The sequence below is a fragment of the Anolis carolinensis genome, chromosome 3 (assembly GCF_035594765.1).
Source record: "Anolis carolinensis isolate JA03-04 chromosome 3, rAnoCar3.1.pri, whole genome shotgun sequence".
In the NCBI taxonomy this organism is placed as follows: Eukaryota; Metazoa; Chordata; class Lepidosauria; order Squamata; family Dactyloidae; genus Anolis; species Anolis carolinensis.
The window spans coordinates 35,962,850-35,982,562 of NC_085843.1; the positions used below are offsets into that span (position 1 = coordinate 35,962,850).

The window sequence follows — 19,713 nt, forward strand, 5'->3', positions numbered from 1 at the left end:
TAAAGAACAGTATAAACTGTCCTATAAAGACAATATAAACAAATTGTCACAATAGTGCTTGGTCTTTTCTGATTAAAAACATCTTTCTGTATCCATTAATTACATTTGATCTTAGTTATTTCAAACTGCTGCTGTGAATCTTGTCATTGCCCCATTTCTGTGGTAGGTTATTTATTGCTTCTCCAATAGAAATGTCTTTCTAGAAATCAGAAGTCTGGAAATGAAAAACTGACATGAAACTGAGCCTTTTGTTTATAGAGTAACTTTATTAACAATTAAGACATCACTCTTGAAACAGAAGCAGCATTCTTGTCAAACAAATTTGTTATGGCAGCTTGTCAGATTTATTCATTAGCAGTTTTAAACACTAAGTTACAGATAACAAACACCTGTGCCATTCAACTTTTTAATTTTAATGAGTTATATTGTAGGGGTTTTTGTAAGGCAAATCTGATGCAGATTTTAGAGTGGCTTCCGATACCTGCACATTTTTATAATCTTAACTCAAAGGTACTAAGTGTCAGTACTATATTTATATTAATCTGTCTACAATGTGCTATTAATACGTCTCACAAGAACATAAAAGACATTTCTTGTAGCAGCTTTGCTCTGGTTGTTATAGCAAGGAAAGAAAATGTAGAAACTGATTGCAGAACAACTCGTGCTTTTGAGTGTTTCCAAATGGCTGTCTCAGTCAACTTGGCTATGAACCTTGCAAAGCCACATGTATGGATGTAGATTAAGATTATGTACAGGGTATTAATAATTTAGCATTCTCTTAAAAATTGTTATCCTTTTTCTCAAGGTTAAAGGACAGATGTAGCCTTATCAATGCCACACATTCTAGAGCAGTTTCCCGTACCTTACAGAATACATACTACAATTCATTCTTCATAGCCATGAAATATAGAAATTTGTTAGACCTTTTGTTGAAAAATCATCTATTTGTTAATAAAGTATTCTAATGCTTTAGGAATGAAGTTCTACCACAGGGAAAATACTTTATTACAGACAGCATCATAAACAATTTGACAAGACAAAGGGCCTGTGGTTTGAACAAACACTCAGAGAACTTAGACAAATTTATTTACACCTTATTTGTGAGTTTTAAAGTCTTGTTCAAGAGGCAGTACAGCAAGATGGACAAGAAAGAATCGGCACATAGAAATATTCACAAACAACTTGTTATATTGATGTCAGTATTAAGAGAAGCATCACAAAATCCACAAGACATTCTCTTCTAGGTTTTCATTTTTCTAAACAATGATTCACATGATGATGTTTGAAAGGATAATGGCTATTTTATTTGGGTAGATCTAAAATTGATGTCACATCTGTACTTGTTGCATGTTTGAGCTGAGTGACCAGTTTCCATAGGAAAAATGCATGGCCAAGTAGAAGCCTCCTACATCAGAAAATGCTAAGCAAGGACATATTTTTCCACAACAGTGTTTAAAATCAAAGCAGTAAACATTTTTCATATGAGTAAACAAATTAAGTCAATAAAGAGAACCTACATCGCAGTATCACTTAGTACCATGTTAAAAAGAATTGGGTTTAAAAAAGACCATTTAATGTCTAAAGATGCATGCATAAAGGAGACACAGCTATGTTGGAAGTTTTTTTTTCACTGAAAGCATATCAGGCCAACATTTGCTGCAGTTTCAAAGTGCCATTGTCTCTACCCATTTTCCTGGGGCTGTGGGTCATTTAATTATACTTTTCCAAATTGTTCTGATGTAACCCACTGCAGTGTCAGAATTAAGGCAGAGACCTGTAATGGGGAACAATTTTTCTTTTAGGAATCCATTAACAACATTACAATGAAAACTGTGTTAATGGGTTTGAATGATGGAAAGAGCTTGGGAGTAAAGGCTAATAATCCCAGCTGGCTTTAGTACCTCTTTTGGTAGGAAACATTTAAGTGTAAATAACCTACCATCTCATCTGACAGTCTAGATTCCTATGTCGTATTTGTAATACGCCTTTCAGGGAACAATGCTTTTTGGTCAGTTACTGGGGTCTGCCATTTTTATTGGCACCCTTTGCAAGTGGACTACAGAGCATACATAGAAAATTTATGTTCTGCCAAATACTTTGTGTTGTTTGTAAAGGGGCTTCTTGGCAAAGAACACGACCTGGTGTCATTCAAGTGTTTGAGACTACAACTGCCATGCTTTTTCTCCATTGGTCATGTTGACTGGGGCTGAAAGAGTTCAGTTTGCCTAATCTTGATTTCAATGAATGCTTGTATTGATATTCACACACTCCTTGTTGCGAAGTATTTTATCAAAAGTAGGCAACATACATTATCTGATAGATTACAGAACAATAATTATGCAAATATACATCATGAGTAACATTTCTTCTCCAGTCCTGTACAACCTGAAAGCAGCTTCACTGCCCAAGCGTGGTCTATGGGTCTAGCAAACCTTCAGAATCTGTTTATAGAATGTTAAGTGTCCCCTATATATTACTTCACACTGTTATGCATATGGCTATACAGAATCCATCTATAGCATTTTTAGTCTCCGCCCTATAATACCTTGTACTTTACACACTTCAAAACTTGTTTCTAACAACCTAGATTACACAAAAATTGCTAAGTATAAATTCTTGAAAACTATTGCATGAAGGATGAGGTCAAAGTTGTAATTACTAAATCATTAATTCAAAATTACCTATTTAAATCAAACTCTTAGCAGCCTGAGTTTAATATGTTTCCTAAAATTAATTTACACTTGGTTGGATCTAGATTTAATTCTGATTAAAGTAGAGCAACTGAAACCAATGGGACACCTTAGTAATAACTCATGTAAGACTCATTCATTTCTGTGGGTTTATGTGCGGCATAATTAAGTGTGGTTCCACAATCCTTTATTAAGGCTACAATTTTTACTGAGAGTCACCTCAACAGAATTCGTCAGGAATTACTTCTGAGTATCAACGTATAGCAACAGGCTTTATGACTCATACAAACATGCATATAACTATATGAAGTCAGCAACTTTGTTTTCGGATGCAATCCTGTTTTTAGGAGGATGATACAGGAATGTTTTGGATCTCTCTCTTGGCTCAGGAGTATGTTATCCTTGGAAGTGCCAGAAATGTTCCACTATTAGAAGCAATGGGATTTTTTTTTAAAGCACCTGGCTAGGATTGATAGCCAGATTCAGGAAAGATATGAATGATGACCATAGAATCATAGAATCATAGAATCATAGAATCATAGAATAGTAGAGTTGGAAGAGACCTCAAGGGCCATCTAGTCCAACCCCCCGCTAAGAAGCAGGAAATCGCATTCAAAGCACCCCCGACAGATGGCCATCCAGCCTCTGCTTAAAAGCCTCCAAAGAAGGAGCCTCCACCACGGCCCGGGGGAGAGAGTTCCACTGCCGAACAGCCCTCACAGTGAGGAAGTTCTTCCTGATGTTCAGGTGGAATCTCCTTTCCTGTAGTTTGAAGCCATTGTTCCGTGTCCTAGTCTGCAGGGCAGCAGAAAATAAGCTTGCTCCCTCCTCCCTATGACTTTCCCTCACATATTTGTACATGGCTATCATGTCTCCTCTCAGCCTTCTCTTCTGCAGGCTAAACATGCCCAGCTCTTTAAGCCTCTCCTCATAGGGCTTGTTCTCCAGACCCTTAATCATTTTAGTCGCCCTCCTCTGGACGCTTTCCAGCTTGTCAACATCTCCCTTCAACTGTGGTGCCCAAAACTGGACACAGTATTCCACTTCAAAACAGAACATCATATTAAAGAGAACCACTGATCTGATCCAGCACAGAATGCTGAAGCATTGCCTTGAACAACAGCACTTTAAAATTCTATTTATGAAAGCTGGAATGTTTTACCAACTATAGTTACCACTTTTTAAAACCCCCGAATAGTTGCATTAAATTTGAAAATCCAGGATTTTTTTCTGACAGATTATTTCTAAGGAGATAGCCATGGCAGCATGATGCAACAAAGACAAACAAAAGTATGGTGGCATCTTAAAAAGACTAACAAGTTGTATTCTGCACAGGCATTTGTAGACTATAAACCACTTCATCATGTGCACAGAATTCAGCTTTTATTGGCAGATTATTTATATAGAAGCTGGGATGGAGGATATAAAGGGAAACACCAATGCCTCTAAACATTTGGCCTGTCAAGTGACTTGACTTTAACTCACAAATGCCTTAAATAGGACAAAAGGACCAGGTATACTAGAAACTAAAACCGAACATCGAGAAGCTAAACATTGAGGACCACTACCGTAGATTTAATCCTTCATTGTGAGGTTAAATGCTTATTGGGTTGCTGTGAGTTTTCTGGGATGGCCATGTCCTAGAAGCATTTTCTCCTGACGTTTCATCCACATCTATGGCAGGCATCCTCAAGAGGTTGTGAGGTCTCTTGGAAACTGAGCAAGTGGGGTTTATATATCTGGAATGTCCAGGGTGGGAGAAAGAACTCTTATCTGCCTGAGGCAAGTATGAATGTTGCAATTGGCCATCAAATAGCTTTGCAGCATCAAAGCCTGGCTGCTTCCTACCTGGGGAATCCTGTTGGAAGGTGTTAGCTGGCCCTGATTGTTTCTTGTCTGGAATTCCTCAGTTTTCAGAGTGTCGTTCCTTATTTTTTTAAATTCTGGTAGTCAGATTTTGTTCATTTTCATGGTTTCCTCCTTTCTGTTGAAATTGTCCACATGTTTGTGGATTTCAATGGCTTCGCTGTGTAGTCTGACATGGTAGTTGTTTGAGTAGTCCAGCCTTTCTTTGTTCCCAAATAATATGCTGTGTCCAGGTTGTCAAGTGCTCTGCTATGGCTGGCTTCTCTGGTGAGCTAGTGTGCAGTGCCTTTCATGTTCACTGATTCATGTTTGGGTCCCACTTGCCCAGTTTCCAACAGACCTCACAACCTCTGAGAATGCCTGCCATAGATGTGGGCAAAACATAAGGAGAGAATGCTTCTGGAACATGGCCATACAGTTTAGAAAACTCACAGCAACACAGTGATTCCAGCCATGAAAGCCTTCAACAACATATTAAATGCTTATTTCTCATGCATAAACTGAATAACATTTATTATCATCACCCATTTCTCCATCTGTTGATGTTAAAATGTTCCTTTCCAAGAACTGCTAAAATATAATTGTGAAGATGATATCTGCCAACACAGACAACATTTCCTTTTGTCCGATGAAAATAATGATCTAATTCTGCAACTAAACCCACACCTTTTGGACTTTTGCTTTATAATCACTAGTTTAAAAACAATCAACATAAAATACCAAATGTAGCTAATCTATCTTCTTCTTATGGGTATTATTTTACAGACAGATTTCTTAGTAAGAAAATAGCACCGCAATATTGTTATGTATTTTTGTGTGTGAAAAGCAGGCTTAAATGCCCGTAAGCCCCCAATGGAACATAAAGATTGTCCACAAGAAGCCTGAAAGTGCACTTTATACTGTCGACACAGATAAATGCCTATTATAAATTATGTCTTCTTTTCCTTAAATTGGCCATCAATAAATAGCCTTTCTAGTAAACAACTTTTAAATCTTTCAAGAAGACCATCTTAAAGGATGACATATTTATGACCACATCTGAAGGCTTTAAGTTTAATACTGATAGCTGCACAATGACATCGAGACACAAAAAGGACTATTTATGGGGTCATTTTTATAGGAGGATTCTGAAATGAATACTGAAGAAAACAGTCCATTTTATAAGTTTTTCAAAGGCACTTTAAGCAGCAATCATGGTTCATTTCTGTGTGGAATGTTCAGTTACTCTCTTTGTGTCTGACTACGCTTGATAAAAGTCTGGGATAGATCCTGGTTTTGTTTTTCCCAGGCGTCTCTAGCTTCATCTTGGTATGTTGGTGTCTAAAAGAGACCTTCAATGTGGCAAAGTTTGGGGTCTTGTTCAATATGCAGGTGGAGTGGAAACTAGCTTCATACATCAGGGAAACTGAGTTACCAAATTTCAAAATCACACTGCTCTGGAAAAGTTAGCTAATACCTTAGAGCAGGCATGGGCAAACTTTGGCCCTCCAGGTGTTTTGGACTTCAACTCCCACCGTTCCTAACAGCCTCAGGCCCTTTCCTTTCTCCCCTCAGCCGCTTAAGCGGCTGAGGGGGAAAAGAAGGGGCCTGAGGCTGTTAGGAACAGTGGGAGTTGAAGTCCAAACACCTGGAGGGACCAAGTTTGCCCATGCCTGCCTTAGAGGATAGAATCAATATTTCAAGATGATTTATAACAGATTGTACACCCTGGTCCAAATAAAGTACCTGCATTTCAGCCAGAATAAATAAATGTAAAGGCTGGATAAATCAGATCCACAAACAAGACAAGTATGAGTCAACATAATGATGCCACAGGGAGGGAAAAGTCTGGGACCTAATGCAATTCATGGCTACAACAACAGAAGTATATTGTTCTGCTCAAATGAGCTGTCATCAAACCTCACCTACAGTGCTTTGTCCAGGAATGTGATAGAAATAGTAAAGGGTCTATGATGTCTATGGGGACTGGATATGTTCACTCTAGAAGAAGACTGAAAAGTGGTATCTTTTAGCATCTTGAGATATTTGTCCTATAGAAGATGGAGAATGCTGGTTTTTCCATTTCAAAGGGAAGGAATGAAACCAGTAGATTTCGATTACAAGAAAAGAGATTTCAGTAAAATGCTAGGAAGAATTTCTTGATGGTGAAAGCTATTTTGATAGTAGAAAAGACTGCCTCAGAGGGAAGTGAACTTTATTTTTCTGGAGGTTTTTAAACATGGTTGCTTTAACTGTGGATTTCCTTAACTGACAATTAGTTGAACAAGACTGCCTTTGAGGACATCTCCTGACCTATGATTTCATGGCTTTCCAGGCTCTTGGAAGTACCCTTGTACAGCACCAAGTGCCATCTCTCAGAAAGCTAGGGATTCCATATGGACAAAATCCTTCATTTAGTTCAGTGGTTCCCAACCTTTTTTTTTTTTTTTTTTGACCAGGGCCCACTTGAACAGGGCCCACTTTGACCACTCTCCAACATTAGTACCAAAAGGGTTACAAATCAATTTTTGGTTAACTTTGGATTGTTTGGTTATTTGGGGTGCTGATTCAGAAAATTACATTGGATAGACCACATCAGCTCTAGTTTCTGATACAAAACATATGCCAGCCAGTAGTTGCCATCTGCTCGCCTACAGAAAACCATATTTAACAATCTAGAGCTTATGTGGTCTATCCAATGAAATGGCCAGCTCTGCGGAAAGGAGCGGAAATAAAATAAATAGAGGAAGGAAGTGCGTGGACCAGATTTTTGTTCTTGCAGCCCACAGGTTGAGAACCATTGATTTAGTTAAAAAGCAGGAAGGGTGAGTCTGATTATGAGCTGTCAGTTCCTATTGGTAAACTCTGTCTGCCTTGAAAATGAAGGATTACCAGTATATTATTCCTTATTGATAAAACTATGTTAGCACACCGGCACACCAAGAAGTGTTTTCTTCAGCCTTCAAGCTTTCCTCCATATCCAATGATTTTCCCTTTTTCTGGTTAAAAATGGAAATTAGGTGAATTAATGTATTTTCCAGGTTCCAATACCCCTTTTAAATAAGTTGTAGGAAGTTTGTCAAAATAGACATGTATGGTACTTTGGACCATGTTCAATTTTGTTCTTTGGTGGTCTGTGTGGCAACCAGATGGTGCAGAATATTAATCCTGAAATATTACCAGAGTAGTTTGGCACCAAAAACTCACCCTGTCTCTGTTCTACTTTGGACAGAGCTGTCTCTCTGCCACTACAGTGCTAGGGGCTCAGCCAGCTGAGGCTAGCTGAAAAAAAACTGAATGGTCAATATCTGACATGCCAAGTCTGGGATCTGCTTAAATGTTTGTCAAAAATGAGCATGTGCCAAGAGCCAGACATATATTAGCATCTGGAGTTCAAAAAGCTCCTGGAAATAAGTATCTAGACTACAAGTGATAAAAGAGATTTTTAAAGGAAAGAGATGCTTTGCTTCTAGCTGAAAGTTTAAATATAGAATCCTAAGAGTTGGAAGAGACCACATGGGCCATCCAATCCAACCCCTTGCCATGCAGGAAAAGCATAATCAAAGCACCCCTGACAGATGGCCATCCAGCTTGTTCAAAAGCCTCCAAAGAAGGAGCTTCCAACAGAATCCAAGGCAGAGAGTTCCACTGTTGAACAGCTCTCATGGTCAGGAAGTTCTTCCTAATGTTCAGATGGAAGAGATGCTTCGCTTCTAGCAAAGACTGAATATTAATGGAAAGCTTTTAAGCCAAAGCTTCCAGCCCTTTTTGTTGCCCTCTTCCAACACCCTTTGTACCTAAGTATTATATTTAAAAAAATGGTAGTGAGCCAGTTTTTTCAACTAGTATCTCTATCAGGAGGAATGATCAGTTCACTTCTAACTTTTGAACTTTCACTTAGAACTGGAAAAAAACCACTGCCTGTTTTGTAGTTGTCTCGTAATTTATGTCCTGGCTCTCTCACTCTAATTGCTCACAGGGTCAGGATTCTTCCTGATCTGACAAGAAATCCTTGAGAGGAAGAATAACATATGCACACTATAGAAGCCAGGCTTTAGAAACTGTTAGATCATGGCCACTGATGAAGATTAGAGCCACCAATGAAGTTATCATTCCTGCAGCCTTTCTTATTTTGACACATTTGCCTTTGTAGAGCCAATAGGGTTCTGTTGTTTTGAAAAATGAAATAATCCTGAAGATATTTGTAATTTATTTATATTAAAGATGGAAATGTCACTGTAAAACCTATCCACAACACTGTTCATCAGTGAGCTCTGGAAAAGATCACCAGTTATAATTATCTCCTGCATGTCTTTTATTATAATTTCTCCAGAATCCTGTATCATCTTTTACTTAATATAACTTTATACTTAGCTTAAAAAGAGAGGTGCTGGGAAATGCTGACAGTGAACTGAGAAGACGTGTATCAGAAAATGAGCAAGTGTGCCAGATGGTGTATGATAGGATTCAGCATGCAATGCACAGGGGACATTTTGCTGTTCTCTACTACACAGTAACATGACAACAGCCCTCAATATTACAAAACTGACCCATTCTGATTCTTACATGTGTAAATCGATAAATCCCAAAGAAGATTCCAGCCTACTTTAAAAAAAAACCAGGATAATTGTTAATTTCTTTTCCTCTTTTGCTCTTTGAAATATGCCTGGCTATGTGCAACCACTCAATTCCCAAGGTTCATTCCTGAAAGCCTTTAAAAGATGCCCTGCAAGTGGTATTTTCTCTTATGCACTCAAACAACAAAGACCAACAACCAGCAAAGATGAAGGCTATTATGATCATTATAATCATCACCACCATTATCTTCCAGAGATCAGTATGTATTTGCAAATGATGCATATTTCTATCTCATATGCTTCTTGAAAACATCATTAATAGTATTGCCTCACCATGGCTTCTAAATGGAGCATCACTCCAGCCCTTTTATGTACATGTTTGCTGTTCTTGATTTTGCCAGAGCCCTACTGTGTAACACAACCAATGGAAATAAGACTATCTGCACTACAGTGTTATACAACTCGGTACCAATCCCGCCCCCCTCTCCCCGGCTACCTTATTCTTCTATGGTCATTCCTATGATAATGTTTGAGTAGTTACTTTTATTATTTCTAAAAATAAGTGAAAATATTTTAATGAAAGCTCTGATTATGAGACTTGGTGATAATAAAATAACCTGATGATAAAAAATGTATCAGTTGGATACCAAAACACAGCTTTAGGAGGTGACATGTTCTGCTAGGGCTCCCTCTTATCACATCTTTTAAGCAGCTGTCTTATAACTATCAAAGTTTTAATAACTCCAGCAGAAATCCATGCAACATCTGGGAAATTTACCCACTGATAATTTCATTTTGGAGTAGGATTTTACTCAGGGTCTCCTAGAAACAAATTTTGAGATGCTAAACCTCAATTTGATTTTAAGTTGTCTGCTTTCACATTCTGTGATCAGTGATAGAATTTCTCAGCAGATATTTTGTTTTTAGACCAGTTATTCAGGGAGAGGATGATTGACACTTACTAAGAGGGCAAGATTTGGTCAGAGTCAGCCAGGTGGTGACCCTAAACCAGTGGTTCTCAATCTTCCTGATGTTGTGACCCCTGAATACAGTTTTTCATGTTGTGGTGACCCTCAACCATACAATTATTTTCGTTGCTACTTCATAACTGTAATTTGCTACTGTTATTAACCGTAATGTAAATATCTGATATGCAGAATGTATTTTCACTCACTGGACCAAATTTGGCACAAATATCTAATACGCCCAAATTTGAATACTGGTGGGATTGGGAGGGGATTGATTTTGTCATTTGGGAGTTGTAGTTGCTGGGATTTATAGTTAACTGAAATCAAAAAGCATTCTGAAATCCACCAACAATGAAATTGAACCAAACTTGGCACACAGAATTCCAATGACCAACAGAAAATCCTGGAAGGATTTGGTGGGCATTGACCTTGAGCTTTGGAGTTGTAGTTTATCTACATCCAGAGAGCATTGTGGACTCCAAACAATGATGGATCTGGACCAAACCTGGCACAAATACTCAATATGCCCAAATGTCAACACTGCTGGAGTTTGGGAAAAATAGACCTTGACATTTGGGAGTTGTAGTTCCTTGAATTAATAGTTCACCTACAATCAAGAACCCATTGAACCCCAACAATGACAGAATTAGGCCAAACTTTCCACACAGAATCCCCATGACCAAAAGAAAACACTGGAGGGATTTAGGTTCCTGAAACCCCTAAACAAAAATAAACTGGTATTCCATGATAATGCAGTAGACCAAGGGTGCATCTGCAGTGTAGAATTAATACAGTTTGACATCACTTTAGCTGCCATGGCTCAATGCAATCAAATCCTGGAAATTGTAGTTTTATAGTCTTCTCTGCCAAAGAGTGCTATATTACGAAAAATGTTTCACTCCATTTTGAAGGTGCTACAATATTATTTTACATGCCAATGTACTTACTTCTAACGAATAAATTATAAGTTTTGCACTGCGCAGTTCTCATAAAACCAAGAAATGAAAATGAATGGACTAGGAATATGACGTGTCTTATCAAATCTCAGAAATGATGGATATGTGTGATATATGAAGAACCAGCATGATTTCTGGTGGTTCAAAATATGGTACTTCATTGTCATTCATTACTCTCCCTTATCCCAATAAATTGCCTTCCCACTCACCAAAAAGCAGGAAAAAACAATTCAACGATTCAAATAGAAAGCTGAAATGTAAGCTACATGTAATCTTTGTGTTCAAAAACAATATACCCTTGTGCTTAGCAGTAAATACTAAAAACAATTGATAGGAGGCCAAAAGTAAAATGAAGAAGAGCCAAAGTCATTATACTCTGCTTCAGAGGGTCCAGATGCACAGACTGTTCTTAAGAAACAGAATGTTGACCAGATGGTATTTCATCTTGTCTAACATGACAGTTTTTATCATTTTACATGCCAAATTACTTACTTCTAAAATTGTACATAAGATGTAGAATTTATGTTTATTTAGATGATTTATTGCAGAGTACAAACAACACTAGTACTTTTCCATACCCAGAGACAGGCTTGCTAAATCCAAATTTCGATAACGTTGCCAGTGAACAGAACAGAATGCAACATACCACCATCTTATTAGCTAGTAAACATGTAGTAATGACATGAAAAACTCCACTGGTGATATACTATGTACATTAATATATTTACAGCTACATACAGGAATTCAGGTTGGCTCCCATGTGAGACTTCCACTAGCCACACATGCAACATTATTCATCTCATTGGTAGTCTGTGGAGATGATTCTTAGGAAACAGACGAAATTGGATTATGAGGGGAACCCATTTGTGTCAGCACCTTATCTAACCACTGCAATGGTCCATGCAGATGGACCTCAATCCAGCACGGAGTACTTGTAACGTCCTGACGATGGTACTCTGCTCCCCAGCCCTACAAAAAAAATGAAGAAATGCTAAGCATTAACAGGATATTTGCCTTGTTTTTCATCCCATTTAAGGAAAAATATTTCTGTTGAATACCTGTATCTGCACACGCGTGCACACACACACACACACACAATGAGATATCTTGGAGATGGGACCCAAGTCTAACTAGGCAATTCATTTATGTTTCATATACATCTCATACGCATAGCCATAAGGTAATTTAATATATGTTTTAATAATGTTATGCATGAAACAACGTTTGTGTACACTGAGCCATTAGAAAGCAAGGTATTATCTCAGCCACCCATGTGGATAGTTCTGGAGCATTTTGGTTTTCCAAATAAGGGATCCTCAAATATAAAAGTTCAAGATAAATAGCAAAAAAGATTTGACTATTTCAAGGAAGTAGACTAAAATTGACTGGCAGTAAAGTAAAAAAAATCTTGAAAACATGTTATGCTTTCTCTAAATTCTACAAAATTTACTCTCTCACACATCACCCTTTTGATTCGTGGTTCTCAGCCTCTAATCTTCCAAATGTTTTGGACTTCAGCTTTCAGAATCCATCATAAAAAGCCATGCTGGTGGAGACTTCTGGGAGTTGAAGAACAAAATAGCTGGAGGATCAAAGGCTGAGAACCCTGGCTCAGTGCAATAATTTTCTAATTTGCATACTGTGAATTTGAGGATGATTTTTGAACTTACTGAGTTATTTCACATAATAGAGGCTCATCACTGATTAAAAAAGACTTGTAAACACAATAATTGCTACATTAAGAGTTACTGCACTTTCAGGTGAAGGTGATTAACATATAAAAATAAATTCTTTGCGTCATTTGATGTCTCATTGCTCTTGCACCCAGGCAAGTCATCACTTGATTCTGCAGGCTGATGAATGTATAAATTCATATAGGCTTGTTTAGTTGTCTGGGAAATGCTCTCCCACAGATAAATCCCTATGAGCATTCCTGGAAATAATGTGTTGTTGTTCTCTCTTTTGATTGATGTAATATCTGACCAATTTTTCTTTAATTGGTATTTTTCTTTTCTGTTGAGACACCTTCTCTGGATATATTTTTGTTTTGTTTTTTTAAAAACCCCACAACCTGCAACTAATAGTTAATGTAAACTTAGTCAGATCTTTGCTAATTTGAGCAACTTTTGAAATGACCTAGCAGTACTACTATCCTCAATTATTTCAAAGATTTATCTGCCATTCTCTAGTCAAAGCTTCCAGAACTACTAACAAAAAACAAGCTACAAAACATGATAGTCAAAATCCTGCACACTTTTAGTGTAATGTAAACATTTATCATTGTAGTTATAAACGATACCACAGTTAGCCTTGAGTTTACTTAGCCCCACCCAACAAATCAAATGTAAGAAATAAGGATCTGCACTGGCCTGCAAAATGGGTGGCACTGGCTAGACCTGCCATTGCCCTTCATGCAACCTCAAAAGAAGTATAACCACCTGCAAAACTATTCTTACTATAGTGTAGTATCCCAAAGAGTCCAAGTAATAATGGCACATTGAAAAATATAATACATTATGATCCCCATATATGTGGGATATATGTTCCCAAACTTTGTGTAGATGTATTATAATAGTAAACCCTATTCTTTTCAATGGGATGAATGACAGAGGTACTAGGAAGAGGATGTAGCTTGTTCGGGAGACCCTAAGTGAATAAGTGAGCCTGCAGATATTGGTTCCATGAATACAGGAAATTGTATTGTATCTAAAAACAAAAGTAAAAAAATATGTCTCCCAAGCAAATTCCTGACGAAGAAATTCCATAGAAACAACACTATCCAAGGAGACTCTGTTCATCAGACTTTTATTAGTAAGAACACTTGGAAGGAAGAATCTATATATGACTTCAAAATATGGACAGGCTGTCCATAGCTATAATGCATTTGTCTGCCCTGTAGAGTGTTTCTAACAATAACAATGTAAATTAATGAACAGAACAAGCTGGTCAGGAGTTTAGAACTATGCTGGCACATTACAGAACCTGAGTTTCTCTAGAAAACTTCTCACACAATGGCATCTAATACTGAAATGTTGATTTTAAGACAGAGATGTGGAATGTGTGACCATTCAGAGGATACTGGGTTTTCTATCATTCCTCAACACCTACACTGTGAGCTGGAAGTGATGGGAATTGCAATCCAATTATGGCTGGAATCCTGTATCGGCTAATTAGTTAGGTACTTAACTAAAGTAAACCCTCCTGGCACACATACTGCCTCACACCCAAATCTGACCAAAATGTCCTTTATCCACGTTCTAACCATTAGCCCAATAGATCTCCTTCTTCCTACATAACTGAGGTCCAGTAACATAATTCTAGGGTGAAGTTATGATCGCAAATATAATAATAACTAAACACAGCTGTCTATTCTAAACAATATCTGAAAAATATGCACCACGATAAAGGTTCAAAGCATAGAACACAATATGTATATATACTCTGTAAGTTACTACTCTGTAAGTTATGACTGTGTGCCACTACAGCTGACTGAATTTGGTAATCAGTTGTATTATTATTTGTATTACTGTTAACATTATTATGTATATGCTGCTCTAATATACATATTGTGTTCTATGCTTTGAACCTTTATCGTGGTGCATATTTTTCAGATATTGAAGTTATGATTGCAGCAGCCATAACTAAATTTGTTGTTGTTAATTGTCTTGAAGTTTACTTCAACCCATGGTGACCCTATGGATCTCCAAAGTCACCCTATCATCAGGAGCCCTGCTCAGCTTTTGTAGACTCAGCGTTCCTTGAGTAGTCTATCCATCTGTAATGTGATCTTCCTATTTTCCTACTGCCTTTATCTTTTCTGTCTTTTCTAGTGAATCATGTCTTTTGATGGTATGGCCAAAGTGTAATAGCCTCAGTTTAGTCATCTTGGCTTCTGGCGACAGTTCAGGCCAAACTACTACTACTATTGCTGCTGCTGTTGCTGCTACTACTACTACACCTTCTTCTGTTTCCTCTACCTCCTCTTCTCCTTCTTCTGTGCCTTCAAGCTGCTTCTGACATAGGCTAAGAGTGTATGACTTGCCTAAGGTCATCCAGTGTATTTTCAAAGCTAAATCCAATGCTCAAACCACTACAGTATGCCATTACTGGCCCTCTAATTCTAAGACCCATTTATTTGTCATTTTAGCAGTTCATGATATCCATGGAAGAAGCCTTGGGTGACATTTCCATCAGGTTTGGAGAGGGGTGTGTGCGTGCAGGAGAAGCTGCTTAACTAAGGAGCTGATACAGGATTCCATCCAACTTCTGGAAATATACATATTCTGCTGTCAAAGCATGATATGATTTCTGCTCTATTTATATCAACATCTTCCTCCGGGAACTATTGTTTTAATTTAAAGTGCAAACTTTAACATATTTATGTATCTTGATTTACACATTTTCAATAAATGCTACTGTATCACCTCTGCATAAATCAAATACAATTTCTCTTCTAGACACTGATTTGTTATAATGATGTAAACACCTCCATCAAAAACTGCTTTGTATTGTGTGCAGTTTTGTATCTGACTTATTATGAATGAGACTTGTTCTAACACAGCATGGAACCTGCTACATTTTTGGTTCATTCAATGGTTCACCATCTCCATCTGCTGGTGGCTTGAAAAATGTTTCAGGATGACTTTGTGTTATTAGTACTTGTTCTGCAAGACATATAACATCAAGGCTGTCACCGTGTCTCTTTTTCAGAGTGTTATGTGACAGTTAGTGCAGCCTCTACAGAATGGCAGACAGTAACTTTGAATTATGTTTCAAGGCACATCTTGAAGGAGTGTGTAGAGATTGCTGGATTCTTGGCAGATACACCATCTTCTTCCCTTCATCAAGCTGAGAGGAAACGTTCTCCTTCAATTTTCAACTGGAGGCACTCATGCACAGCATTTCCCAACACCTCTCTTCTTAGAAAATTTATGCCACCATCCCACAAGGAGATCAGAAACTGCTGTTATGTTTCAAGCATCCAAACAGGATCAGGGAAATTCAGGTGCAATTTCTGTGTATCCTGAAGCCTCACTACTTCATTTGGGGGCCAGTCACTCTCTCTCAACATGAGCTTAGATCTTAAGGATCTAAGTATTTTGGAGTTGTTGTGAACACAAAATTGGGCAATCAGCAGCGGGAAGAAGGCAATAATGAACACCATCCTGGGTTTCTTGAAGGGAGGGTTTTTTTTTTGTTTTAAAAAAAACAACAACAAAAATGCACATTTTAGCACATAGGGCTAGAGGTAGTAGACAACCCATCTGAAGAATGATAGTACAGTAGAATCTCATTTATCCAACACTCGCTTATCCAACACTCTGGATTATCCAACGCATTTTTGTAGTCAATGTTTTCAATATATCGTGATATTTTGGTGCTAAATTCATAAATACAGTAATTACTACATAGCATTACTGCGTATTGAACTACCTTTTCTGTCAAATTGGTTTTATAACATGATGTTTTGGTGCTTAATTTGTAAAATCATAACCTAATTTGATGTTTAAGAGGCTTTTCCTTAATCCCTCCTTATTATCCAACATATTCGCTTATCCAACATTCTTCCGGCCCGTTTATGTTGGATAAGTGAGACTCTACTGTAATTATATAAAACTCCTACTTGTTGGGAAGAGCCAGAAATATTAAGGTTCAGCATCATGGATCTCCTCTTTAAAAGTTCTGACTAAACCGTGGAACAGAGTCATTTGCCCATTGTCATGGAAATAACCACTTGTTGTACTTGGATTCTCTTTTCCTACAGTGGCATAAACATTGGAACTGATTTCATGAAAACTAACTTATCTATATTTGTTTTGTACAATGGGGTTCCAGGAATATACACGTTTGAGAGATTGTATTCCTGAGAGGTTTTTCTATCTAGGTAACAACTGTAGATGGGACAGTATAGTTTTAAAGACACAATAATCTTTGCTTATAATTAAAATATCACAAATTAGGATGTGCGGGACTCATTCCGAGTCAGAAAGTGGTATGACAGAGGATTGAACAAGTTTTTGTATTTGTCTATATCTGTGTGTGTGTGTGTAATTATAGTCGATGACCAGCATCAAAAAACAACAAACATTGGAATAAGAACATTTACATTGAAGTATTAAGAAACACTTAAGTTAAACCCAGTATTGAATATGATAGTTAAAATGGTATTAAATGTGTATATGCTAAGATGACAATGGAAAATACTGGAATAAATATTAAAAACCTCCTAAGACTGTGACAGCATCTTGCACCAATAAGCTATGCTGCTGCACAAAAGCTAGCAACTTTGGCAGTAATTTTGGGATGTTAGTCAGCCAAAAGTTAATCAACATAAAACCTTACAGATCTTCCTGGTAAACTTTCTAAAATTGGATTTATAAAATGTTTATGAAGGTCTTGGTAAAAAGAACAGTACAACTCAGTAAAAAGAGCAGTATTATGGAAAAATCCTGTATACTGATATTAAGACGTCATTAAGCAACACTACGTATTGCCTGGATAGTGGACAATTTGCCAGGGACCACCTTGATAATTTCAGCATTGTTCCTCTGAACACAGTCTATAAGCTGATCTAAATGAAGATTTAAGCCATACTTGAACAAGCCAAGCCAATAAAGCTGCTTTTGGTAAAACAACATCACATACTTCATGAATGCAAAAGCAGCATCTTTTCCTTAGTATGCAAATCCAGAATTATTTGGCAGACAAACAACTAATGAGAAAGTACAGATTTGTTCTAAATAGAGCTGAGAAATTTTTCATGCTTTTTAATGCTAATTGTGGATGTTTGAAAGGCAAATGCTTTCAATGAGTAACTAAGCAAACTGCACAACCATCAGCATGTATTTTTGGATTTTCATCCATTTTGGAAACTAATTACAGCTCAGTGAGCTGTGCAAAATCCCCCAAAGGCTTTTATACAGTTTTGAGGGGCTGCACAGTCCATACTAAACCCTAGGATTCTCAAATTGGGGTCCCCAGATATTTTTGGCCTTTAACTCCCAGAAATCTTAATAGCTGGTAAACTGGCTGGGATTTCTGGGAGTTGTTGGTCAAAAACACATGGGGACCCCAGGTTTAGAACTACTGCCCTAGGGGCTAGGAGGGGTCTCCATTTTTTTCAAAGCATTAAAAAGAGAGATGCCGTAGAACTCATTTTGAACTGAAACCAGGATTGAGATCCTAAGCAAAAACAACTAGTATGCAAGACCTCTAGGAAGTAAAGAATCAGGTCAAAAAGAAGGTCTTGCCCATGAAATTATTTTCTGAATGTAAACCCTGGTATGCCAGATAAAAAGGAGTTTTGAGGCATCTTAAAGATTAATATAAAGTATAAACATTTGTGGGTGTCAGACCACGTCTTCAGATACACAAACATATGTTGAAATAAAACCAATCAGCCTTCCATTTTTGCGAGTTTAATTTTTGTGGATTAGCTTGTTCACATATATGAGTAATATGTTCTTTCTAGGAAGCTCTAGGTCCTCCTGGATGATGCAAACTGACTACAGAATAACTCTGGAGGGCCAAGAGATTCCCATAGAGCACTTACCTAGGAATCTCTTGTTCCTTCAGGGTGATTCTATGGTCAGCTTCCAACAGGGGTAGTCCATACAATTGCCCAGGAGAACTTAAGAGATTTCTAAAAATAGCGTTTTTTTTACCTGTGATTTTACCGACTTCTATAGGGGATCTTATGCCGCAACAACTGAAAAGTAGAGGGCTTACTGTTCTTAGTCTTTAGGTTCTGCAAATCTTATGAAAACATGACATTCCAAGTTTCATCTAAATAACTCAAGCTTTGTAGGCGTTATTTTAGCTGGCTGCGATTACAAAATGCTCCCGTAGTAAAGAATATGACAATGCCACTACATACTGAACAATCATCAAAAAAAGAAAAAGAGAAGTCCTTACTTTGACAAAGCTCATCCGAATGGTACACATCTTGGTTAGCTCATACACCACCTCAAATCCATGGTTAACTGACTGGGCAAGCAACTGGGCAAAGAGCTGGTTGTTGAAAATCTTCAAGCTGCAGCCGCTGGGAATTTTACAAACGGTGGCTGGGTGGAAGCCATGCTGATAGTTACAGTTGCGGCTCTGTACAAAAATGCTGCTGTCACTCACACACTCTGCATATACCTCGCCTCCAACGTAATACAGATGAACACCTTCAATGGAAGACAAAACCAAAAGGGCAAATCTCAGCACAGATTAAAGCAAGAGTTGCCATTCATTAAAACAAAACATGTCACAGAAAAACACACACCTTCCAATGTAGTGTGCTATGATGTGTAAAGAATATACAAACAGAACAGATATAAAAACAGATTTCATGGAGGATAATACTACTGATGACTACATTTAGCATCAGGTGCAATAGGCCTCTCAATGCCAATTGCTGGGGGAAAGAGCAGTAAAGTACTATTGTGTTCATGTTCTGTTGCTGTTTTCCCACAGGCATCTGATTGCCCGATGGAGAATGCTGGATTTAATCCAGCAGGACCCCTTTCTTTGCTTTTACAAAAATACAGTCTTAAACATTTACGATCCAGAGTTTCAGGTGTTGGCCATTCCAAATCTAAGTTTCGCAATGCAGGTATATCTCAGTTTAATGAACCAGATGTGTCCTTGAGAACCCTCCTTTCAGTAGCAGTTGATGGCTTTCATGCAAGTG

General features: G+C 37.7%; 1 protein-coding gene across 4 annotated transcripts in view; it reads right to left on the minus strand.

Annotated features, from left to right (window-relative positions):
- Window positions 1-246: 246 nt before the first annotated feature.
- Window positions 247-19,713, minus strand: part of smad9 (SMAD family member 9) — a 66,305-nt gene continuing 46,838 nt past the window's right edge. For all 4 annotated transcript variants that reach the window (XM_062974733.1, XM_062974734.1, XM_062974735.1 and 1 more), the window contains 2 exons: window positions 18,951-19,207; window positions 247-12,005 (listed from right to left, as the gene is read on the minus strand). In XM_062974733.1, coding sequence (XP_062830803.1) covers window positions 11,862-12,005; window positions 18,951-19,207 — 401 coding nt within the window. In that variant the 3' untranslated portion in view covers window positions 247-11,861. The remainder of the gene's footprint in view (window positions 12,006-18,950; window positions 19,208-19,713) is intronic.